At 35.8% G+C, this 27,490-nt stretch overlaps 1 protein-coding gene across 7 annotated transcripts in view; it reads right to left on the reverse strand.

Moving 5' to 3' along the window:
* The window catches only part of OSBPL9 (oxysterol binding protein like 9), a 177,945-nt gene that overhangs the window by 27,670 nt on the left and 122,785 nt on the right, over positions 1-27,490 (reverse strand). For 5 of the 7 annotated variants that reach the window (XM_047727123.1, XM_047727126.1, XM_047727122.1 and 2 more), the window contains 8 exons: positions 23,463-23,558; positions 22,647-22,694; positions 20,472-20,501; positions 19,522-19,572; positions 13,208-13,246; positions 9,310-9,400; positions 7,094-7,198; positions 1,675-1,834 (listed from right to left, as the gene is read on the reverse strand). In XM_047727123.1, the coding sequence (XP_047583079.1) occupies positions 1,675-1,834; positions 7,094-7,198; positions 9,310-9,400; positions 13,208-13,246; positions 19,522-19,572; positions 20,472-20,501; positions 22,647-22,694; positions 23,463-23,558 (620 nt within the window). The remainder of the gene's footprint in view (positions 1-1,674; positions 1,835-7,093; positions 7,199-9,309; positions 9,401-13,207; positions 13,247-19,521; positions 19,573-20,471; positions 20,502-22,646; positions 22,695-23,462; positions 23,559-27,490) is intronic. The other 2 variants (XM_047727125.1, XM_047727124.1) reach the window with 1 other exon arrangement.

Genomic DNA, 27,490 nt, shown 5'->3' on the forward strand with positions numbered 1-27,490 from the left:
TGACATTATTCTCATTTAAATATTCACAATGACCCCTTGAAGTTTAAACTATTATTTATCCTCATTTTACAAATGAGGAAACTGAGGATTAAATAGGTTAAATAACTTGACTAAGATCACACACCTTTGTTGTTGTTTTTGAAGATTTTATTTATTTGAGTGCGAGCGAGTGCACAAAAGCAGGAAGAGCGGAAGAAGGAGAAGCAGGCTCTCCACGGAGCAGGGAGCCTGACATGGGGGTCGATCCAAGGACCCCAGGATCATGACCTGAGCCCAAGGCAGCTGTTTAACTGACTGAGCCACCCAGGTACCCCTGTTGTTGTTGTTTTTTAATTATTTTTTTAAGCAATCTCTATATATCCAACGTGGGGCTGGAATTTAGAACCCCAAGGATCATGAGCTGCACGCTCTGCTGACTGACTAGCCGGCCGCCCAAGATCACACCCCTCTGAAGCAAACCAGATTTAGATCTATTCTTTCTGAGATTCTAAAATCCAAAGTCTTAACCATGGCAACTATAGCAGGCCATGTTTTGCTTATCAGCTACCAGGTAAATGACTTTACAAATATAAAGCCTTGTTTTGCAATGGAACATACCTAGCTTTTTCAATGGTAAAAAACCAGTCAAATATCTTCTAATGAGGGAAAATCTATCATCAATATCTATCAAAATCTGCCTGGAATCCACATGCTTCCCTCATTCCCATGCTATTATCTTACCGAAGTCTACCAACATTTCTCAATTTAGTACCCCGTTTAGGCTGATCTCCCTACCTGTAATGCAGCCCCACTTCATTCAATTCTAAACACAATCTAGGCAGTCTATTTTTCTAAAATGCAGACCTAACCAGCAACTACTATTTTTTGTGAGGAAATGTCCAAAATTTGTAAAAGGCTAAAGGAGTCTTAGATGACCTGGCCTTTTTCAACAACACCTTCTGCGTCTTTTTTTTTTTTTTTTAAAAACAACTTGTGCTACAGCCAAATTCAACAAATTACAGCTCCCCCAAAGTAGCCCAACTCCTCTCCCTTTGTCTACAGGCCTGCCTTAAAAGGGTTCTATCTCCAAGAAAACATTTCCATTTTCCCCTCCTTACTGCCATGTCCCTTCTCCCTGCTCACTCACATTCTTACCTTACAATCACACCCCCTCCCTCCTCTGTGAATCCTTCCCTCACTTCTAAGGACTTCAAAATGCTCCCTGGCTTTCTGTGCTTAGCACAGATCCCACTGGATTATGCCTGCAGCAAGTTCCCTGAAGGCAGGAACTGGGGCTTTTTTCAGCTCTGGATCATTCCTCCACTAGTATAGTGCCTGGCTTACAGGTGTTGTGTATCTCCACTCTAATATAAAACAAGTAATGGTGCCCTCTTATTTGTATAATACTTTCTAGCTTTCTCACTCTCATCTGATCTTCTAATGTTAGCACTATAGAAATAATGTCAGGAGTTCAATTAACAATACTGGCATATTACTTTAGCTGATGCTAATTTATTCTATTTGAATTAAGTCAAAAGTATTTGAATTAAGTCAAAAGTCACAGAACTGGCTTTGCTCAATAAGCCAATCAAAAAAGCAGCTTTATTATAAGGGAGTCTGTCAATCCCACCAGTCTCAAAATAAAATTAATTTTTAAAATCAAGAGTCATTTAAATACATAGCTCAATTACTTACTCTATTAAGCGCTTTGGGGATGAGCCACTTTGATGGAATTCATCAGCATCATAGAATTCGTCTTCACTGCTAGAATAAGAGAACTCGGGGACAGTATTTGGAGACAAGTTGACATGGCTTGGAGAAGTCAAACTGCTACTAGGTGGTGAGTGCCCACTGCCTAGGAAGTAAAAACATTTTAAATTAGGAGACAATGTTGGTAATAGAGGGAAAAAAAAATTAGGGAGATGGAGTCAAAACGGACTTTACTAAAATCAAGAAAAGTTAAGTTGGCAGAAGTCCTTACGCTCTCTGCAAAGAAAATCAACACTTAACCTAGCCAAAGAAAAAGGCAAATCACGTAATAGAATGGGACATAGACTTTTAAATGAAAAACTGCTATGTTCCCATTTATAAATACCCATAATTAGAAAGGGAGCTCTTTCTATTGTAATCACAGTGTGGGAGTTCTGGAGTCTGAAGCCCCACAACAGATACAATACCAATGGAGAGCCAGGCCTCCTATTTTATACTACATAACCAGATATTTTTAAAATGCAGCAGGGACACAATGAGAATGCATAATGGAAAGAATACCAAAGACCACATGAAAGTTAAAATATTGTCCAGGATATCACATTCACATTAGTCATTATGTTTTGGCAGTTACGTGAAAACACAAAAGCACCACACACAGCCCTAGCACTCAACATCCAAACTCCTTACTTCTTTTCTACCTACGTCAAAGTCAGGTGCCTGGGGCTCAGGGGCAAAGAAAAACAGAGGTCTACTATGGGAAGAAAGTGGAAAAGTAAAGGACTAGAAAAAACATCTTTCTATACCTAAGCAGTCTAAGGAAACGGAAATTAACAGAGATCCACAGAAAGACTACTATCTAATCTCTGTGATCATGATTCACTGTCTAGTAACAAACAATAAAAGTATCAAACCATGAAGGACTACTGAGATTAATTCAACAAGTGTTTATAGAGCATCTACAGGCTCTTGGCAATTTATGCCAATCTGCTATAGATGCTTGACAGAGATTAAACTTAATTAAGTCAATGCTAGTAATCTAAAAACCAAGGCCACAATTATAGAAGTTGAGAAACAGCAGCAACAAAAATGAATCCACAGTCACCCACGGATTGTTAGCCCATTCTTGCGTCAACAGTTAGAGAAAAAGCACATCCACCTGCCACATTTAGTTGCCATGTTCACAAAGATATTTTAAAAACATTAACAGAAAAAGTTTGCACCAAAAAAGGTAATCCTACTGTGGAAATTCCAAATATAGTTCATCTTAGCAAATAACTTTAAATTCCCCGCTCCCTGCAATACTGGCAGTAAAACTGGAAAGAGACTTTCTCTTACTGAAATAGGCAATAATAGTAATAATAATAATAATAAAGCCCCAAACCACCCAGGAATTAAAAATGATTAAGTAACATGCAAACACTCCAGGTGATCACACAATTAAAAATGTGTCCAAGAAGAAAATGAGTTTGGGGAAAAAAAAAAAAAAAAAAAAAACACCACGAAAACCAAAAAAACCAACAAACACAAAAAACTGAGTTTTCCTGAAAGAACAAACAATATTTTTTTTCCTCAGTTGTTACCTTGTTTCTTTTTTGTATCAAAGAGAGAGTTAAGGAAAGGTGAAGAAGAAATTAGGTTGGAAAAAAGCAAGAAATAAATCACATGTTAATTTCATTTCTAAAAGTCCTTTAAATATACCTACTCTAAAATGCTGTATTTTAAAAGTTATCTTCTGAAATAATTTATATCCTAAATTATTTATTATAATTATCCTAAATGTACACAGGAAGAATACCCACTTTTTCAAAGTTTGTAACTGATTTTATGTATCTCTAAACAGACAATTCTGACTGTTTCCAAGCTGACAAAATCCTTTCTTTAGTAAAAAGTGAAAGATTTTATATAATCTGAAGAGAAACCAAAGTATCTTTTTTTTTTTTTGAGAGAGAGAGAAAGAGGGAGAGACAGGGAGAACGAGAATCTTTATTTATTTATAATATTTATTTATTTGACAGAGAGAGCACAAGTAACCAGAGCCGCAGGAGAGAAGCAGGCTCTCTGCTGAGCAGGGAGCCTGACATGGGGCTCCATCCCAGACTGAGCCACCCAGGAGCCCCAGGGAGAGTGAGGATCTTAAGTAGGCCCCTCACCAACCAAATGTGCCCGATCCGATGCAGGGCTCTGTCTCAAGACCCTGAGATCGTGACCTGAGCCGAAATCAAGAGTCTGATGCTTAACTGACTGAGTCACTCAGGTCTCCTAGAGTATCCTTTTACATTAAAAACAAAAAACAAAACAAAACAAAAAAGAAAACACAGGTACTATTTTTAAAATGAACAAAAGGTGATACAAGTAATGAAATACAGGGAAAAAGTCAGCCAAACATTTCAAGCTCATTATTCAAATTACTTGTATTTTCCCAAGAACTTCAAATAAGAGCTATTTTTGCTTTCTTTCAAATTCAGAAGACAGCGGCCCAAGCTGTTAAATATTAAAGAACAAAGTAACAGTATCAGCATCTTTACTAATTCAAATTTCAAAATGGGCTAAAGTCGCAAGGTAATTTTCATTATTACAGGACAGGAGGAAAGTCCTGACTAAGAAAGAAATCTGTGGTCTACGGCCATACCACCCTGAACGCGCCCGATCTCGTCTGATCTCGGAAGCTAAGCAGGGTCGGGCCTGGTTAGTACTTGGATGGGAAAGAAATCTGTGGAGCAACAAACAGGGGCTCACCCCCTACCCCCTCGAGGCATAACAGGGACAAAAGCATGAAGTTTTCCTCTGAGTTGTTCTCAACATAAAACTAATCAGTTTTCAAACAAGAAATTAATCTAATACTAACACTGATAGTATGCCTGTAAATTACAGGGAAAAATAAAGGCCATAGTCTAAATAAAGAGAATACATGTTAAAATGAAGTATCTTTTTTTGCTTATAAAATGACAAAAATGTGAAAGAATAATACATTTAACCTTAAAAAAATATATGTGCCAAAAGTGCTTGTACAAGGAGATTCACTAAGTACTGTTTGTAATGGGAAAATCCTGGAAACAACCTAAATGTCCATCAACAGAAAAACAGGTAATATGTGCTCAGGCAGCCATAAAGAGAACATTGCAGACCTAACAGTAGAAACACAGAAAGCTCTCTAAATGTTCTATGTTAAATGAAAAGACTAAGTCACAGAAACACATGATGTCATTCAGGTTAAAACAACAAGAAGAATACATAATATATTTTCACAGAACTAGGAGAAATAGTACTAAAATTTGTACAGAACCACAGAAAAACCCCAGTACCCAAAGTAGTCCTGAGAAAGAAGAATAAAGTGGAAGTATTACAACACCAGATTTCGAAATATACTACAAAGCTGTGATGATCAAAACAGTATGGTACGGCCAGATCAGTGGCATAGAACACATACCCCACAAAGTAAATCCATGATTATACAGTCAATCCATGACAAAGAAGGCAAGAACACTTAACCTGTGACAAAGGAAGCCAAGATTATATAATGGGGAAAAGACAGTCTCTCCAAGAAATGGTGCTGGGAAGGCTGGACAGCTGCAGGTAAAAGATGAAACTGAACACTTTCTAACACTATACACAAAAATACACTAAAAAATGGATTGAAGATCTAAATGTGAGACTTGAAACCATAAAAATCCTAGAAAAGAGCACAGGCAAGAATTTCTCTGACATCGGCTGTAGCATGTTTTTCCAGATGCGTCTGAGGCAGGGCAAACAAAGGCAAAAATAAACAATAGGGATTACATAAAAATCAAAAGATTTCCACAGCGAAGGAAGCTATCGACAAAACAAAAGGACACCTTAGTGAATGGGAGAAGATATCTGCAAATGGTATGTCCAATGAAGGCTTAATATTCATAATATACAAAGAACTTCTACAACTCAATACAAAAAAAAAAAAAATCTGATTTAAAAAGGGGCAGAGAAAGAAGGCGGGGGGGCGCCAGAGGACTGAATAAACATTTTCCAAAGAAGTACAGATGGTCAACAGACAGATGAAGAGGTGCTCAACGTCATGAATCATCAAAATGCAAATCAAAACCACAATGATATCATCTTACACCAGACAGAATGGCTAAAGTCAAAATGACAGGAAATAACAAGTGTTAGAAACACTAATTCAGGGGACGCCTGGGTGGCTCAGTCGGTTGGGCCACTGCCTTTGGCTCAGGTCGTGATCCCAAGGTTCTGGGATCGAGTCCCGCATTGGGCTCCTTGCTCAGCAGGGAGCCTGCTTCTCTCGCTACCTCTGCCTGCCTCTCTGCCTGCTTGTGTGTACTCTCTCTATCTCTGGCAAATAAATAAAATCTTTAAAAAAAAGAAAAGAAACACTAATTCAGAAAGATACACACACCTCTATGCTTACTGCAGCATTATTTACAACAACCAAGATATAGAAGCAACCTGTACCCATTAACAGGTGAATAATCAAAGAAAATGTGGTGTGTACACACACACAGAGGAATATTACACAGCCATAAAAAGGATGAGATTGTGCCATTTGAGACACCATGGATGAACCTAGAGGTATAATATGCTAAGTGAAATAAGCCCAACTGAGAGAGACAAATACCACATGACTCCACTTATGATTTAAAAACATAACAAACAAAAAACTCCACAAATAAACAAAAAGCAGAATCAGGCCTGTAATACAGATAATAAAATGATGGTTGCCAGACAGGAGAGGGGTGGAGGGTTGAGCAAAATGGATGAAGGGGAGAGGGGAATACAGGATTCCAGTTATGGAATGAGTAAGTCATAGGAATAACAGGCACAGCATAGGGAATATAGTCAATGATAGCGTAACAGTGATTAACAGGACAGATGGTAGCTACACACTTGGGGGAACACAGCATAACGTATAAACTTGTCAAATCACTAAGGTGTCACCTGAAACTAATGTAACATTGTTTACTAAATAAATATATATATATATATATGTATATACATATATATATATACATATATCTGGGGTGCCAGGGTGGCTCAGTCAGTTAAGCAACAGCCTTCGGCTCGGGTTGTGATCCCAAAGTCCTGGGATCAGCTCCACAGCAGGCTCCTTGCTCAGCAGGGAGCCTCCTTCTCCTTCTGCCCGCTGGTGCCTTGCTTGTGGCACAACTTGCTCTCCCCCAACTCTGTGTCAAAACAAATAAAATCTTCCAGAAAAAAAAAAAAAAAGGCAATTACTACTCAAGCTTCTGGTTCTATCACAAAGTTAACCACTTCATGTATAGAATGATGGTAAAATTGTACCTCCAACACAAATATGTAACACATTTCACCCTTTTCCCCATCAGCAATCAAACACAAACCTTAAATGTTAATGGGGAGTTATGAGAATTAAAGAAATTATATAAATTTGTACCTGTACTATTTGGTGTCGGAGTCTGATGATGTCCCAAGGTAGTTAATACAGGTCCAACAGGTAGCGAAGATGGACGCTGTTCTGACTTACATAACTGAGAAGGTTCTAGAAGATTTGAACATATGAAATAAGTTAGAAAAAAAAGCCAAATACAACTGTGTTAACTGCAACTGTGTGGAATTCAAAATCCTAAAGATCAGTAATTTTTAAAACTGTCTTCCATTAAGTCAAGTTCCATGCTGCTCCCTCTTCCGGACCTTCTCTCCCCTTTAAACTCAATGGTGATAAACTACCATTTTATCTAAAACATTAGGATATCAAGAGACTAATAAAGGCAGGCCAAAACCTCAGCAAAAATGCTCTATAAAACTAGCAAACGCTTCTGATGATAAAGTCTTTCTAAGCATCAAACCACATAAAATCATTTTAAAATGAGGCACATGGGACACCTGGGTGGCTCAGTTGGTTGAGTGTCCCACTCTTGATTTTGGCTCAGGTCTGGCCTCAGGGTCATGGAATCAAGCCCTGCACTAGGGCTCTGCACATAGTGGGGAGCCTGCTTGAGATTCTTTCCCTCTCCCTCTTGCACATACATGCATGCTCTCTCTCTCTCTAAAATAAGTAAATCCTTAGGGGCGCCTGGATAGCTCAGTTGGTTATGCATCTGCCTTTGGCTCAGGTCATGATTCCAGAGTCCTGGCATCAAGTCCCGTATTGGGCTCCTTGCTCAGCAGGGAGCCTGCTTCTTCCTCTGCCTGCCATTCCCCCTGCTTGTGTCCGTCTCTCTCTCTCTCTCACCGACAAATAAATAAATAAATCTTAAAAATACACAAATCTTTAAAGAAATAAAATAGGGGCACAGTAGTATTTCCTCTTTAGCCCAAGATACTATGTTCATTCTCTTAAAGAATCAAAATTCACAAAAGCATTTCACATACTTTTAAGGTGTTTTTTTTTTTTTTAAAGATTTTATTTATTTATTTGACAGAGAGACACAGTGAGAGAGGAACAGAAGCAGGGGGAGTGGGAGAGGGAGAAGCAGGCTTTCCGCTGAGCAGGGAGCCAGATGTGGGGTTCAATCCCAGGACCCTGGGAACATGACCTGAGCTGAAGGCAGATGCTTAACGACTGAGCCACCCCGACACCCTTATTTTAAAGTATTTTTAAAGGGATTTTTTTGTTACAATTTCTGACCTAACTAAATCATTGAGAAAGCAGAAATTTTGGATTCAACAGAAGGTAAAAGGAATTCATACACATAGCTGTTGTCCCTAAGCCTTCCTTTGTTAGTTTAAAAAAAAAATACTATTGATTACTCTATACTTAAAAATACAGGTCTTTCTAATCGATAGGCGTAACAAATTTCACCTTTCCCTTCCATTACCTAGAGTTCACCATCAAGAAGAAAACATTTGTATTCTTCATAGCTATAAAAAGTATCCCAAAATAGAAAGTTTCTAGATTACCTTCAAGTAGGTCAATGTATTTTAAGACCTCTTTGGTAGCATGAATCCTGGGTCATAGGATTCTGTCCCACCAGCTAATCTAAGTCTTAGTAACCATGTTTTCCTTTCATCTCACTATGAAAACCAAAAGCTCTTTCACTGTATTAAAAAAATCCCCCAAACCAAAAATATTATCATCTTTTTCCAGTTCATTTTCTGCTGCTCTATATTTTTGTGATTCCTTTTGTTTATTAAAAAACAAAACGGGGGCACCTGGGTGGCTCAGTGGGTTAAAGCCTCTGCCTTCGGCTCAGGTCATGATCCCAAGGTCCTGGGATCGAGCCCCGCATCAGACTCTCTGCTCAGCGGGGGCGGGGGGGAGACTGCTTCCTCCTCTCTCTCTGCCTACTTCTGTCTGTCAAATAAATAAATAAAACAAAACAAACAAAACAAACAAACAAACAAACAAAAACGAAGGGTGCCTGGGTGCCTCAGCTGGTTAAGCGTCTGCTTTCTGCTCAGGTCATGATCCCAAGGTCTTAGGATCGAGCCCCACATTGGGCTACCTGCTTAGTAGGGAGCCTGCTTTTCCCTCTCCCTCTGCCGCTGCCCCTGCTTGTGCTCTCTCATTCTATCAAATAAATAAAATCTTAAAAAAAGAAAAAAGACAAAACAATAAAACCAAAAATGAGCCCTTCAAGATTTATGATAGCTGCACAAATTAAGTTTTTTCTAATCAATGAAATTGAAACATTTTTGCAAATACCATACCTGGAGGTAAGACAGTCTGGGTAGGCATTGTGTTGATCACAGGTTCCAAAGGACTAGGTTGATATATTGCATCTACAGGATTAATAGTACTCTGAGATAAAGAAACACAGTATAGTTATTTTTAATTAAATGCCCTTCCAGTGCTCACCCTCCCAAATGTATGAAATGCCCACATTTCTGACAGCAAAGTCCTGAGGGTAGCTATATAGAGATGCTGATCAAAATGCAAAGAAGAAATGAAATGCATTTATGATATAGAAGTCTAAGAGTTTCTTAAAAAACAAAACATAGTAAGGAGGGAAAATGAAAGAATTTCTGTCATATGGAAAGATAAAGCTAAATGAAAAAACCTGCAAAGAGTTGTAAAATGGTGTGGGAAAATTTCAGGAAGTAAAAATAGTAACTTCTGAATTCAGTTCAGTACTTCTCACTTAATTCTTAATTCACCACAAATAATGTTTCTCTATTGAAGATGGAAATACTCTCTCTTACTTTGATGTTATTAAACATTACAACTACAACTGGTAAATATACCTGCACCACTGGGATTTTATTTTTCCATCTCATACTATTGCCACCTTCTATCACTGTGTACACAATGTACAGGTACCTAGTTTTATAGTCACTAAATGCAAAGTGATATTATTTTCTAATTGGGGGGTGCAGGGAAGAAAGCTTTCTTTTTGAGGATTTAGAAGAAAAAAAGTAAATATGCAGTTACAGTTTTAGAGGAAAAAAAAGTCTAGGTCTTTCTGATTTCAAGCCAAGAACTTACTCTACCAGCATGAGGACATTTTAAAAACAAGACTCCATAGTTTACTGATGCTTTTTTACTTGGAGGTGGGTAGTTAAGTTTAAACTAAGGTCTTTGCCAGAGTAAAATTTAGATCTATCATTTAGAAGACTATACCAGATAAAACCCAAGAAAGAACGTTATTTTAAGTTCTTTAGTTTTCTGTGCTCCAGAAAACTAAACTTCAAATATGTATTGGGAAGGCTTATAATAGGAAATACTGAAACAGATTTAGAAGAGAAATACTTTACTGATGAATGAGCCCCAAAAGTATTCATAAAAATTTAGAAGCCCCTAGCAATGGAAACTGAGTTAAGGGGAAAGTTTTTATAGCATTCTCATTTAAAGCCTAAGTTTGTTTTTTTTTTTAAACCCCCTTCTCTGCTTAAATATTAAAAATCATTAAATCTGATCTCTTAAATCAACTGACTTGAGCACAAGAATGCCTGATGTTTGTCACAACAATAGTCTACTGACTATAAATATTTTAACAGGAAAATAAAGGATACTTAGAGAAGAGACCCTGAAAATAATCACTAATAAAAACCCTAATAAAATGAAGTAGGGAAGGTTTTGAAGTACTGGGAAGAGGCACAGATAAAACAGACTTGGAATTTTAATTCCTTAGAGTCCTTATTCTACCAAGATTTGGCAAGCCTTTTATCTACTATGGTCCTCGCTTTCCCATTCTGTAACATGAAGAAATGTCTGGATTGTATGTTCTACAGGGGCTTTCTGGTTATTGCTTTATGATTCTATCTTCAGATACTGGACCAGCACATAATAACTAAACAAATGTCTCAACAAGTCCTGCAGCTGTTTTTAGTATAAATTCCTTGTTTTTACCTAATGGTTTTCTTCAAAGAACTCCAAGTGCTTTACAAAGGCAAAATCCCACCATTAATATCAATTCACAGGAAGGAGAGTATGTCACCTCCTTATCTGCACCTTTTATGTAAGAAGAGACTGAAGAGACTAACTTTGGAAAAAGGGACCAGCAAAATTCTATCTTTTGAATGTAATCTTTTGTCTTCCAGATGAAATGTTCTAAATCTAAAGATTTAGCTAATCTGAAGATCAGATTTTTGCATGTATAAGTACCAAATATCTTTTGTTGCTTGCTTTAATAGAAAATGTAACTATTCCATACTTATCTACAGCCCTTGTTCAATCAATTTCAGGCTAAAATATGTCAAATGACATTCTACACCTTGCTTTGAAAATGAATGTGCAGAGCTTTAGAAGCACAAATAATCCTCAGCTTTAACCAGCTCTAACATTAATAACATTTACGTAAAATAAAAATTATATGTACATGTATTTATGTATAGCTAGCTAGCATTTATTGATTCTGTGCTCATCCTGTACCTTATAACAATGTTCATCTGACGTAGAACTAGCCACCATTCTTTAAAGGTGAGGAAACTGAGGCTCAAAGGTCAAGTAACCTGCTTAAGATCACAACTAGTGAGTAGCAGGGCCAGGTTCTAGCTGTGTGGGTCTAAGATTTGAACCATGAATGCTTCCCTTTTTAAAAATAAAAACTCTTAAAGAAAAATGCTATAGTTTTTGATCAGTGATTCAAGCATAGTTATTTTCTAAAAGTTTAGATTTTTTTTCTAAGTATAAACTTTCTAGATGTTTTTAAATGCAAATGACCAAGCATTTTTGGTGTGTAAAACTGCCAATTTGGGGGGTGTCTGGGTAGCTCAGCTGGTTAAGCAGCTTGGTTTTGGCTCAGGACATGATCTCAGGGTCCTGGGATTGAGTACTGCACTGCGCTCCCTGCTCAGTGGAGAGCCTGTTTCTCCCTCTCCCTCTGCCTGCCACTCTGCCTACTTGTGCTCTCTCTCTGTCAAATAAATAAAATCTTAAAAAAACAAAACAAAAAACACCTGCCAATTTTCTTAACATAATAAAAAGTAATTTTGCTTTGAGGAAAAAGAGAGAAAAGTAATTGCCAACATGATTTTCCTTAGGATCTTTGGGGACCATAACATGTTAGACAACATATATAGTCCTTTTCCATGAGGCTTACAATATTAAGTGGTAGCTCAGGAAAAGATACTACATTACATCACACTGTATTTAGATCACATAATTGTATTATATTACTCTGGCTCAAACTCTGAACTCAAACTGTGAAAAGAAAGATAAAAATTCCAATGTCTTTAACTCAAATTTTTAAAATGCTTCTTCTCTTATCTCTGGCTTCTCAAGAAATATGCAAACAATATCGATATTTAACTTTTTTCATTTTAAACCAAATATAAAGATAAGATGCTTATCCTTTTAAGTACAATCATGAGACGGGTTTGAAGATTCTGAAGTTTCCAGGTCTCAGACAAGTAGACATCTGTAAAGTCTTGGGACAAAAAAAGGGGCGGCCTCCTACTTTAGAGACCTCTAAAGAGAAGTTATCATAAAAATAGGGGCACTCCAAATACAATCTTCAAACTCTTTTATTTCCAGATAGGAAATACCCACAATAAAATTTTCTTTTCTTTTTAAAGGAGAGGTTGAACCTAAGGGAAGAGTAAAATGCTGAGGAGGAGGAAAGAATAAGAAAATGGCTATAAGTGAAAGAATTCATGTTGCAATTTGTTCTAATAAAAACACAATATATATATACCACAGTAGCAATGACGGTTAACACAACACACAAAATCTAAAAATAAAATAGAAACCAATTAACAATATTAAGCAGATTAAGATATGTTTCAATACTGAATCCCTCCCTCCCCTTCTGCTTTCATCTGAGAAAAAAAGAAGTTTGACAAGAAATAAAGCATTGTGAGTTATGCCTTAGTCATAAAAGCTGTATTTTCATACCATGATTAACCCCTCATGTTAACACATGCAACGTGATTCAATCTGAACCAACACTTAGAAAAATTTTAACATTTCCCCTGCAAATGATTGCTGAAAGATGGCTAACTTTAGAAGCTTAAGGAAAATTGCAAGAATCAACAACAAAAAGCAGTGAGTAGGTGAAAACAGGAATTTTGTGTTGAAAAATGAGTAGAAGTTCAGGCTTCTCCTGACATGACTGGTTATAATGCTCTGCAGAAGTAAAGGGAAAGAAAAAGATTAGATTAAACTTACTATAATTCCATCTGCGTGCTTCTCCGCATTACACTGGTCCTTAAGGAAAAATGTTAAAAATATTAACTTCATTCTTTTACTTAGGTAAGTCCTTGTGTACTTGCTTTCCTATTATGAAAGCTTATTTTACTATTAAGTAACAATGTTAGAAAACTTTTTTGGCTTCCACTGAGATTGTAATTCCATCTGTACATCACAAGCCAAACATAATTCCATCACTGGCTACACAACCAGCAGCAGCAGCAGCATGGCAATTGTTTTTCTATATAGGCACTTAATTAAATTCATTATTAATATCCGATGGAACTGTGTAGTCATATCAGTATCAACTATTAACAGCAGATACACTAATTAAGGATTGAAGACCCTGTATATTATACCAAGTACCCACAACCCCCCAACTCTCACTACACTTTAAAAGTATAAGAATCATAGGGACGCCTGGGTGGCTCAGTTGGTTGGACGACTGCCTTCGGCTCAGGTCATGATCCCGGAGTCCCGGGATCGAGTCCCACATCAGGCTCCCAGCTCCATGGGGAGTCTGCTTCTCTCTCTGACCTTCTCCTCACTCATGCTCTCTCTCACGGTCTCTCTCTCAAATAAATAAATAAAAATCTTTAAAAAAAAAAAAGTATAAGAATCATATATCCTTAAAAACTTGGGATATAAGACATGATTTCCTGTTTTCTGGCTACAGGCCCAAGAATTATACTTTTCTAAATAGATGGTTTTTCTTTTAGTAAACATAATCACTGTATCCATGGAATGACATAGGAATTAACTTACTACCTGACAAATATTCTGCATTATTCCACTTACTCCACCAATAATTCTATAAGGTAGGTGCTATTATTATTCCTATTGGACATTTGAGAAAATTGAGACAGAGAGAGGTGGGGAGTGAGGATTCCAATAGTCTGGTTTCAGAATTCATGTTCTTAATATGCTATTTTGTCTTGCTTAAGGATGTACTTCAGGAAGAAGGTGGTGGAAAGTTATCAACACATATTCATTTCTATAATTATAACCCAATTATTTGTATTATGTAGACAGTATGTTTAATTTTAAATAAACTGTTTAAAGTTCTAGCTCATACTATCTGGAAATTGAAATTTCAAAGTTTTAACAGAAACCAGTATTTGGTCTTGGTCTTAAACATAATGGCCAAGTTATAGCTCATTTTTATCTGTAACTTTTTCTTTAACTACTGAATTTACTCAGAAATATACACATTGAAGGGTCAACCAAGACCAATTTGAAGATTTGGGAATACTTTTAAGTGCAGGTACAGAAAAGTATTAACATAGCAGGCCTATCAGCCTGCAAAGTTGACCTTTGGCTAATGACTAGGAACTTGGAATTCAGGAGGGTCCCCATCACTTTATGTGTTAAGACTGGCTCACTGTGCCTAAACTGTTTAAGTAAACAATAGGGTTTACGCTAACAACTACCTTTCATTCTGGAAGTCTGGAATCTTGTGTTAGGTAGAGATGCTTACATGTCAAGGTCCCAAGAAAAACTGTAGGTGTTGAGTCTTCAATGAGCTTCTCAGACAACATTTTACATGAGGGTTTGTTTTTAAGATTTTCTTTGAGACAGAGGGAGAGAGGGAGGGAGAGCGAGCGAGCATAGGGGGGAGGAGGACAGAGGGAGAAGGCTAAGCAGACTCCCTGCTGTAAGCAGACTCCCCACTGAGCAGGGAGCCCATGTGCTGCTCGATCCCAGGACCCTTAGATCATGACCTGAGCGGAAGGCAGAGACTTAACCAACTGAGCAACGCACATGCTCCAAAATTTCACATATGTTGTCACAATTTGTTGCTGGTGGAAGTAAGCACAGTCTGAGTCTACTGGGAGAGGAGAGGATACTTGGAAGTTTGTGTCTGGTTTCCTCTGGATTTTGTCCCATGTGTCTTTTCCCTTTGCTAATTTTGCTTTGGATCCTTTGTTTAACGAAGTGCAGCTATGAATATGACCATACACTGGGTCCTGTGAGTCCTCCAAGCAAATCATCAGAATCGTCAAACCTAAAGGTGATATTGGGAACTTCTGGCACAGAAGGTATCTTTTACATATCCTTGACAATGACTGCATTTTAACTGTGTAATTCATGCTGGGGTTCCCCCCTATTTGAAAAATTAGCTATATATTTAGAATATTCAATATTTCAGTTAATTCTTTTTTTTTTTTTTAAGATTTTATTTATTTATTTGACAGACAGAGATCACAAGTAGGCAGAAGAGGCAGGCAGAGAGGGAGGGGGAAGCAGGCGCCCTGCCGAGCAGAAAGCCTGATGTGGGGCTCGATCCCAGGACCCTGGGATCATGACCTGAATCAAAGGCAGAGGCTTTAACCCACTGAGCCACCCGGGTGCCCCTCAGTTAATTCTTAACAGACACAGCTGAAAATAAATTGAGAATTATAGAGAAAGAGAAACTAAAGTTTCTTGCTCAGATGACACTTTAATTCTGGCCTTCCCCTATTAATTTCTAAATATTAAATTGCTTTTTCCAAGGGATTTCCTGGGAAGAAATATTACATACTTGTGATAGATTAAATTTTCCAGAAATGGCCCCAGTAAGAGCTAGTGCTCACCCTTACCCTAGAACATAGGGGGGCCTTTGTGATGGTCTCTACCATTAAGTACAGCAGAAGTGACTCTATGTATTTTCTAAGACTAGGTCATGGAAATGTCACAAATTTTCACCTTGTTTTCTAGGAGCCCAAACCACCATACTGTGACAAAAATCCAAGCAGCTGTAAAGAAGACTATATAGAAGAAGCTAGGCCCCCACTCCCAACTTTTCAGGCATGTGAGTGAGCCACCTTGAAAGGAGATCCTCTAGCTCTGTATCAAGTCATTATAGGTGACATTTTGTGACAGAAACAAGTCATGAGGTCTACCCAAACTGCGTATTTGTGAGCAAAATTTGAATGAGTGCTGCTATTTTAAGACACTCAGTTTAGATGGGTTTGCTATGCTGTGACGGATTACCACATTATGTATGTATATTATCTAAGAAAGCAACCACTTTTAATTCTGGTATAATTTAAAATAAATTTCAATATCTGACAAACTTTTCCCCAAAATATTCTCAACTAATAATATATGCTACCTACAGATTATTTTAAATCAGGGTTCATTATTTTTTTACTGTTGTGGTCTTTTAAGGCACAATCAAATCAGATTTTGTTCTATTACCTAAAAAGGCTACATTCATCCCCTCCCCACTCCCACTTCCATCTTTCTTTTTAAAAATTGTTTTCTTTTTGTTTTATAAGTATGACAAAAGTGGTGTTTAATCACGGTCAGCTAAAGCTAAATCTCAAGTATTACTGAACTAGAGATTTGACTGAATTCAATATGAATTATGTTAATGAAACATTTTCTGTTTTTTTCTGATCACAGACTGAGATCTGGAAATACGATAATGAACAAAAACATCATTGCAACATAATTTGGGAAGACATCTGACCAGAGGACTCCAGTATTTTTAAAACCATGCCTACCAACAAAATACATACAATATACTCTCATCTCTCTAATAACGCAATGCAGTCTAGTTAAAGCTCCCTTAATTATGGACCAACACACTTACTAATTATATGCAAGAAAAAATAAAGACACTAATTCAAGTTTGATGAGATTAAACAGATGAGGCTAGGACGAATGGAAATCTACATGAAGAAAAATAATTTAGACCCCTACCCTCACACCACAAAGATGAACTCAAATGGATCATAAACAAATATGAGCTAAAACATTAAAACTCTTAGAACACAGGAATCAATCTTTGTGATATAGGATTAGGCAATGACTTCTCAGAAGATATAAAATCACTCCTACAACTCAATGAGATTACAAGCAACCCAACTAAAAATACATCAAAAACCACCGAAATATACGCTTTAAATGAGATGTAAATTAACACCAATAAACCCGTTATTTTTTAAAGTCAAAAGAGAAATTTACAAATACTTATGAAAACAAAAACTCTATGAAGGAAAATGTTCTGGGGAGATAACCTGAAATTCAAAGACAACTTAAATATACAATCTACTTTGAAAGGATAATCTAGACCTGTACTGTCCAGTTTGGGAGGTACTAGTCACATGTGGCTATACTGAGCACTTGAAATGCAGCTGGTTCAAAATGCGGTAAACATAGCATAATATATAAACTTGTCAAATCACTGTGTTGTACACCCAAAACTAATGAAACATTGTCAACTATACTTCAATTAATAAAAAATAAATAAATAATGGATCCACAGGACTTGTGAATATGGAATCACCCCTGTAGTTGTCTTTTTGTTGTAGCCATTCTAGTGGCATCTTGTGGTTTTCATTTGCCTTTAACTAAGGAATAGTGATGTTGAATATTTTTTCTTGTGCTTATTAGGCATTCATATATCTTTGGAGAAATGTCTGTTCAAATTATTTGCCCATTTTTTAGTTGGGTTCAAAATGTAAAATACACCCAAGATACCAAAAACTTAGTACAAAAAAAAAAAAGAATATGAAGTTCCTCATTAATGAATTTTTATACTGCTTATGTTGAAATGACTTTGGAAATACTGAGTCAAAGAAATTATTAAAATTAATTTCACTTGCTCATATGAGTTGTGGCATATAAGTCTTATCACCTAATCTTGATAAAGAACTGGTCAAGTCCTCTAATGTAGGGGCCTCCCAGGTTATTTCTGCTCTTTTCCACCTACACCACTGTCCTCTGCAGTTTCCCATGAAACACCAGCTGCCTCTATCTATGGTACAAAAAATGAGGTCTTCTGAACTAACAGAACCCACCTGAAAATCCCACTAAGCAAGTGATGCCCAAACTTCGCTGCATATTACAACCACCTGGGAGTTTAAAATCCCAAAGCCTAGGTAACACCCTAATAGCTATTACCACACAATGTCTGGGAGTGGGAGCCAGGCAGGAGACTTGTTAAAGATCCCCAGGTGATTCCAATGGGTAGCAAAGTTTGGGAACCAATGCATTAATCATTTAGGCAGGAGGGGAACTTCTGGTAGTGAGATTAAAATTAAAGAATGAAAAAAAAAAATTTAAAGAATCATAACTGGAAGGGATTTAAAATCCTACCTATACCATGCTGCCTCTAGGAAGCTAATACTAAATAAACTCCAAACTACAAAGGTATTAGATTAGCTATCTTCTTATATCCCTTTGGTATCTCAGGTGGCAATCTCTCGAAGTAGCTGTTTTCAACATTTTATTAACCTGTCAATGAAGGACAGTCTTCCAAAATGACTAGTAATTTATATTATATTACTGACTAGTAATTTATAATTTATATAATTTATATTATATTATTTAAATAATCTATTGTATTTATATTAGATAGAAGTTCTGCCATGTTTACCAACAGCACAACAGAGAGGTGGCTAAATAAAAAAAAAAACACATAAAGTGGAAACACTAAATTATGCAACCATTAAAAATTATGCATTAGAAACATCCATTCAAAATTTATAATTATCAGGCTCCTACTATGTGTCAGGCAACTGTTCCAGGCACTGAGGATACAGTGCTGTTAAGGAGTGAATATCTGTGTGTCCCCACACACTACTGCCAAATTCAGATGAAGCTCTAACTCCCAGGATGCCTGTACCTGGGGATGGGGTCGCTAATGAAGTAAATTATGGTTAAATAAGGTCCTAAAGATGGAGCCCTGACCTAGTAAGTGCTTATTTCTCAAAATACCAAGCAATCAAATCTACATTTAAGCTGAATACACCAAAATTTTTCAGAAAAGCACGCACAATAACCACAAAATTTTTACCGCACCACAGTAATTCAAAATATTTTACTCCATGAATAAGAACAGCAAATTAAAGTAGTGGTTCACGAATGTAGTTTAGTACCAGAAAAAAATCTACAATTAAAAAAGTATGTCCTTATTATATTCCTTATTATGGATAAGAAAAAAAACTCTTGCTAAAATTTAATTCCTTTTCTCCTAAGAAAAACTTATCTGTGAAAGGTTGTGCAAAGTATGTTCTTGCTCCAAGCAGTGATAATGGATAAAACAGAAGGAAGGGGTGAGTCATTCAAACATACTCCCCTCTTTCCCAGTCACATATCAGAAATTACCTTATCAAAAACAGGCACATGCTGCTAAGGTAGTATACAAATACAACAGTTGTTCAATATACCAGTAACCCCACAATACAATTTACTGTAGGAAGGTATCTATTTCAGAACCAAGTCTCCTGGCTACTAAAAGAAAAATGCCATTATGATTTTTACATCTCATTAAATGAAAGTAATCAAAAGTAAAATTTACTTACTTTAGCAATCTGCAGCAACACAATGCAGTGCTTAATTGATTCTACCATGCTCTATAAAACAGAATACTGATTTTAGGACCTTGCACCAAATAAAATGGTCATAAGACATTAAAGCTTAAAATACAAAAATAAAAATAAAAAAACAAATGTAAGTTATATATATAAAATATTAAATATATAAAATATAAAATTAAATAAAAAATTAAAAAAATCAGTCCAGATGTATAGGATTTAAGTCTATATGCAAGAAATACCCTCTCTAGATTCCAGTAGATTCTAATATACTGACCGTGTCAGAGGATGTTATCATTAGCAATTCTATCATTAAAGAATGCCCAAAAATTGTTAATTTGTATTGAATAACATTCTAAATGGTTTTTCATCACTTCAAACAGAAAAAGATGTGAGTATGATTAACTTCCAAATTCTTACATCAATAGCAGGGAATCCCAGTGTAAATTTCTAAAACATCTATGTAAGACTTCTATGGAATTACGAAGAGTAAAGAATCCTATCACAATACTGGTGAAACTAGAATACTACTACTTTGCCTGTTTGTAAAACTGCTCTTGTCAAAATACAAACCTTATTAGTAGCCTATTATATAAGGTGAGAAGGCCAGTAAATCAGAAAACTTGAATCACAATATATTTTAATTATAAGATTATTCATGGATGACATTTTTTATCCAAGGTTCTTAAGACAAGTAAGACCAGAAACAGATAAAATGGTACATAAAGTGAATTTTAATTAGAAGGATTATTCAATTCCTTTTAATTCTTTTAGAAAATAACATTCTTAAACAACCTTGTAAAAATTTATAAAAATTAAAATCTCAACTGCTCTTATTAATAGAGCAATTTATTAATTTAAGCAGGAGCTTAAAATAGAAGTAACATTTTAAAGCACTTTCTAATGCAAAGCCAGAGTTTACCAAACACATAACTTACATTTGTTGTCTCTTTGAGAGTTTCAATTTTCTATGAAAAATGAAAAGTTTAAAGAAATAATGAGAAGCACAAAGAAGTATCATTGCTATTTTTTACTAGTCATTTAAAGAATTTTACCCTTCTCCCACTACCCCTGCTTGTGTTCCCTCTCTCTCTGTGTAGTACACTCTGTCAAAGAAATAAATAAAATCTTAAAAAAAAAAAAAAAATGGGTGCCTGGGTGGCTCAGTCATGATCCCAGAGAGTCCTGGGATGGAGCCCAGGACTCCCTGCTCGGTGGTAGGAAGCCTGCTTCTACCTCTCCGGCTGCCCCTGCTTGTGCTCTCTCTCTCTTTGTCAAATAAATAAACTCTTTAAAAAAAGAAAAAAGAATTACCAAAATGCACTCATTACTCTAGGCAAGTGCAGGCAAGTTAGAAAGGAGTATTTTGTTATACTTAAACAATTAAAAAAATTTGTTTTAAATTTACTCATTTGAGAAGGATACAGAAACAGAGATAGAGTACAAGCAGGGGGAAAGACAGAGGAGAGAAGGAGAAGTAGACTCCCCGCTCAGATGGAAGCCAGATTTGGGACTTGATCAGAAAACCTGGAGATCATGACCTGAGCAGATGCTTAACCATCTGAGCCACCTAGGTGCCCCCAAAACTTAAAACATTTAAATAAAAAATTAAAACATTTTATGGAGTACATCCCCAAAGATTCATATGATTCAAGATTTCTAAGAATAACACAAAACATTATTCCTCATATGAAATAATGTTGTGTCTTTCTTACAGACTATGTGATTTTAAAACACGTGTTCTACACAGTGATTTGAAGGGGCACCTGTGCCCCATGTTTATAGCAGCAATGTCCATGATAGCCAAAATATGGGAAAAGCCCAGACATCCATCAACAGATGAATGGATAAAGAAGAAGTGGTGCCTATACACAATGGAGTATTACTCAGCCATCAAAAAGAATGAAATCCTGCCATTTGCAATGATATGGATGGAGCTATAGTGTATTATCCTAAGCAAAATCAGTCAGTCAGAGAAAAGACAAATATTGTATGATTTCACTGATATGTAGAATTTAAGAAACAAAACTGATGAACATCAGGGAATGGAAGGAAAAATAAAGTAAGATGGAAACAGGGAGACAAACCATAAGAGACTTTTAACTATAGGAACAAACTTGAGGGTTGCTGGAGGATAGACGGGTGGGAGGATGGCACAACTTGGTGATGGGCATTAAGGAGGGCACTTGATATAATAAGCATTGGGTGTAATATGCAACTGACAGATAAATCTCTAAATTCTACCTCAGAAACTAATAATACACTGTATGTTAATTAAATTGAATTTAAATAAATAAACACTTGTTTTAGAATCACCTTGTACTTTGTCTAGTTGTTTAAAAATGAGATGGAACCAAATTCCAAAACTAAGAATGGAAGGGGAGTTAAACATGAGTTACTACAGGTACTATTACCAAGTGTTATAGAGCCAAATGCAAAGCTATGGTCAAAAGAAATGCAAATAAAGAAATGATACTGCATCAGGAAATGTTATCAAGGAGGAAAATGTTAACTAGAAAAAAGGAAACTACTCAAACTACAAAGTAATTATCAGAAATTCAAGGGTGGGGGCAGTAGTGGGACTATACTTAAAGCATCACTCAGGGGCACCTGGCTGGCTCAGTTGGTAGAGCATACAACTCTTGATCTCAGGGTTGTGAGCCTGAGCCCCAAGTTGGGTACAGAGATGGCTTAAAAATGAAATCTTAAAAAAAACAAAACAAAAAAAAAGGCAACACTAATTTTGTTTCCTCATCTGTGGCTTCTTGTTTATTCAGCAAATTCTTGCCAATTGGTCTATTACTACCTAAAGGGACCACATACCAATTTAATAAAATAACTATCTATCTTCAATATCAAAAACCTCAAGAAGAAAGAACTTACTCCCAAGGTGGTACTTACAAAAAAGGCATATTAAAATTTTGTACATTACCCTTTTGTTTGTGAAACCATATTAGAAATTCACCAGAAAACTCCCCCATGAGTCTTTTATGGCAGTACTATCATATAATAGTACTATTATAGTAGCCAAACACTGTGGTCCTTCTGTTACTTCTCTAAAAGGCTCTTGGTTTTAAAGCGGTTTAAGGCAAAATAACGACAGTAGAACTTACCTTTCTCTGTTCATCATCTTTGCAGTTTTGAAGTTTGTCATCAAAAAGCTACAGGATTAAAAAGAAAACGATTATATTATCAAGCCATTTTACCATATTGTATACATTTACTAATCATAGAAAAGGAAACTTCAGTTCTTAAATACATTTCTTCCAGGGATGATCTATATGTATTTTTAAAATAACATGTGTTTTTTCAAGGGACTGTATCAAGTCCAATTCTACTTAATTATTTTAAACAGTTAAGATCAATTACTCTGGCAAAATTACAAGCAAAAGAAAACAGACAACTTAACAGAACTTAAAATATCAACTGAAACCTAAATTCTTTCTGCTTTGTCATCCTAGTTTATCAATATTCCATTTCCTTCCCAAGACTTTTGCTTATAATTAACTCTAAAGTAGGAATTGAAGGAGACAATTTCATCAATGATAAATGAAGTAGAGAAATCATCTCCTCCAATGCCCTAACTCCCCAAAATGGAAAAATGAAGGCCTCAGAAATTGAACCACATTAAAATTTAGCAGTTTCACAGAATTGTAAGACAATATGAATCTGATCTTATTTTGTTCTAATTAGGTCTAAATATTTACTTTTTTAATAATCAAAAAAGTACATTACATATACATACTATTTATCAATATAATCAAAGGCAAAGATCTTTGAGTAAGTCACCCAGATCTTTTAATAAGTCAGCTTTAAAAACTGCTGAAGAACCGTATAGGGGTTATAAATCAGATCATTTTTTACACTAAAAATCAAGTTGGTAACACTTACTGCTTTATATCAATTCAGTATATAAACTAATGCCATACCTTTAACTGTTCTATCAGGATTTGTAGGTAAGCATCAGCCTCTGTAAGTTTCTTATCGAAATCTTGGACACTAGGAACAAATCCTGAATCCAAACCCTAGAGAAAAAGAAAATTTGTAATAAATCTATGAAGACCCAGGCAATGTTTAATAGTACAGAAGGTACTTCATCCTTCATAGATGACATTTTAATTTTAAAGTAAGAATAGTACTTTTACATAAATAATAGGTATATTTAAGCTATCTAAATTCTCCAAGAATAGTGATACATCTATCTCTCTCTTGAACTTCTAGCTCTGTTCCCTTATCAAACGTGTGCTGCTTCTTAAATTAGGACTGACCTTGCTCTTCATTCCTTTGTTCTCTCCCCCAAAATGACTTCCCGTGACCTCCAGAGCAACAATAATTTAGCTGAAGGACCTGTATTACCACCTAGATTACCTCCTTTTTTTACCCCCACCTTTTGTTTGATTCTTCCAGTCCTTTAATCTTAACTTCATACTCTATTTAGTTCTCCTATTCCCCAACCCACCTCATTAGCTCCGATGCTTTCTCTTCTTCCCTTATTAAAAGAAATAAGGACCTCAAAATTATCACCTCTTCGAAGAAGAGGGCCCTCTCTCTAAGCGAAAGTGATGCTTTCCTTAATCAAGTTTCCTACTCACATTCACCCTTGGCATGAACACTACACTCTGGACATGGTGTAAATGTTTATTTATTTAAGAAGCCCATTTATTTCTAAGTTTAACAGTCCAGCATTTGCATGTCCTACTTTTTGTATACTAAAAATTTTAAACTTCAAGAGCATGGGATTCCTATTTTAACTTTACTCAAAACAAAACAAAAACAAAAAAACCACCTGAGTTCTTAATCATATGTGAAAAAAACATCAATCCTGGGTGTAAAAGACAAAAAGCTGGATGGAGTCTGAACAAGACTACCAGCTTGCATATCTGCATGCCCAAATGTCATACAATTAAATAGGGAAATAAAATAAGGCTCATGAACTACTATGTCACAATCCCAAACCAACCACATTCTGTACTGAATGGATAAAATACAGTAGTTGCACATACCATACTTGATCTTTACTTGTTGGCCAACACCTACTGATCATTTTCACATCTCCCATTTTAGTAAATGGAGGCCAGAGTTCATTGTATGTTACACCAATACCTCATCTTTGCACAATACTTTATTATTAAAGCCCTTTTAGAGCCATTATCTCAAACACCAGATTAAGACCACATAGTAGTATGGAAAACAACAATGGGTTGGCAAGCCTGGTTTCTAACTGCAGCTCAGCCATTAACAAGATACTATGGTCTCTCTAAGCTGCTGTTTTCTTACCTGCCAAATACAGTCATCCTCCACACATACTATTTTTTTTCACATACTATTATTAATGTGGCAGCTACTACCTCTACTAAAAACTACAATTACTAACACTATCAATTACTACTATTACTATCTATTGTTGCTCTTGCCAAACTAAAATTCAAATTCTGAATCAGAACAGGAAAAAAACCCGTAGGTTGTATCAGACCACGGGAAAATCAACTTCAAATTCAAAAGCAGTAAAATGGCCTTTTCTACATACATATAAAGAAACTACCTGAAATGAGTACTGAAAAATCCCTTCCCAATGAGATGCCATGAATAAAGACAAAGGTGAAGAAAAATCATAATAAACAACATATGTTAATAAAACTGTGGTTAAATATCTTCATTTTTAAGGATAACCAAAAAAAGTTCTATTAAGAACATTTACTATATGAAGTATAATAATAAAAATGTGGAAAAGGGAGAATGAATCCATTACGTTTTGGATATACTATAGTACTGTATTACAAAAGAAGGGAGTGAGTTCCTTCCATGTTACTGTACCACAGAAAAAATTGGAACTGCTTGACTTAGTTTTTGTTTTGTTTCACACAGTAATTTAACATAATTATTAATAACGATAAGATCCAGTTAAGATCTGTAAAATATTGTTGTGCTTGTGAAATATCAAAAAGTTCAATGGCATATTCATAAACATATTAAAAGGTGAAGCATCTAAATAAGAAAAAATGATTTTTAAGAATTTTCCCTCTTTTGAATCCATTTAGAACTAGCTACCACTATAAAAATATAATTAACAACAAAGAATACTGTTACACTGAAAAGAAATTTAAAAAAATAAAAAATAAAAAAATAAAAATATAATTAACATACCCTTTTGAACAAATCTATCTCATTAAAAACTCTCCAGTAAATAAATGGAAACATAATTACTGAGCTCTAAAACTATCCAAATTAATTCTTAAAAAACAACCCTTTGATGTTGCTATAATCCTAGCACCTCACCCTGGCTCTCTTCTCAGACCTACCTCTAGAAAGACTTCCACAACATTTCCTTTTATTTTAGAATAAACTCCACATATAACATCCTAGTCAAAGATCTACTCATGAAATCATTTTTATGTAACGTATAATAGGTGGTTCATCACTAGAGTTGTTAGCATAAAATCCCCAAACTGGCCTAAACTCCCTTGTACAGTAACCCATACATCTTTGGTAAGAAAGAAAATCTATATATTTATAGTTGCCCCAACTGCAATCAATAAAATAACATGCACAAATTTATCAGTAACATGGACAATTGATAGAAATTAAACTGTTTTCTCAACCTTATAAGAATAATGCACACAAAAAGAAAATGCAAATTTTTGCTACATATTATGACTTACAGTACGCAGAAACAAAGCCATCTAGTCCAACCTCCCTCTCAAAGAAGTTTCTAGTCTTCACTTGAGTAACTCTCAAGGGACTCATTACCTCCTAACATACACTATTTCATAAAAATTCCCTTGAAGTCATAGCTATTCCTCTTTCAACATTACAATATAAAATCCTACACTTACTCATGTCCTTTTAAATGGAGTTTTGTTTTAAAACAAATCAGAATACAGTCCTTTACACCATTTTGAGAGTGTAGTCTTCTTTGTAAAGAACTCTGAACAGAGCAGATCCTTTAAGACAGGGTGTGACTTCATACTTCTAACTGGGACATCTTGTAGAATTAGGCTGAAGTTAAGCAGATACACATTCTCTGTCACTCATTCAACACTACAACCTCCAGGGCTGGTTCAGCCTTGAATAAACGTATGTGGTACTAATTGCTGTGTCTGACAACTGTTGATGAAGTGATACAGTCATCCCCATGACCTCTCACTCCTCTCCCCCAGATTCCTCTTGCTTTTCTGCTCTCTTTCTCCTCCACTTTGTCTACTCCCTCACTCCCCTCTTCATGTCCTTCTTTCCTTTTTTGTCCATGTTCTTTGTAGACACTTTGTGACCGAAGTGGTTATGTTGCCCTTTTGGCATTCAGGACCAAAGAGGTTGCTGCTCCCTAATTTACTATACTGATGAGCCATAGTTCTCCTTTGAGGACTTCTGTGTGAATTCATTTAAAGTTTAGGTTAAACACAACTATTACAGAGAAATAAAGGCAACTGGTCTCCAGTGTAAAAAAAGTTAAATTAGAATAGAAATTAAACCCAATCTATAAATTAAATAAATCCACAAAATTAGAAATCTATGTAAAGGAAAAAAATTATGTGGCAAATATACTGAAAACAAAATAGTCCCTAGTATTCAAGGATACTTTGCTAATAAAGAAAGCTAAAGTACATTTTAAAAAATTATTTTTATTAACATATATTATTTGCCCCAGGGGTACAGATCTGTGAATCATCAGGCTTACACATTTCACAGCACTCACCATAGCACATACCCTCCCCAATGTCCCTAAGACAACCAACCTCTCCCTACTCCTCCACCCCCCAGGAACTCTCAGTAACGTACATTTTTAAAGTCAAGAAGAACAACACATGATTCTACATAAGCCAGGACCTATGTATCCAGTTTAAAATACATAAAGAGAAACATCTGACCCAACTTCAAAAATAATATCTAGACTGGTAGAAGAATATCAAACTGCCTCAAAGCTGTATATGAGTACCTACTATCTTTCTAATACTTACAT

Source organism: Lutra lutra, chromosome 4 (assembly GCF_902655055.1).
Source record: "Lutra lutra chromosome 4, mLutLut1.2, whole genome shotgun sequence".
NCBI classification, from domain to species: Eukaryota; Metazoa; Chordata; class Mammalia; order Carnivora; family Mustelidae; genus Lutra; species Lutra lutra.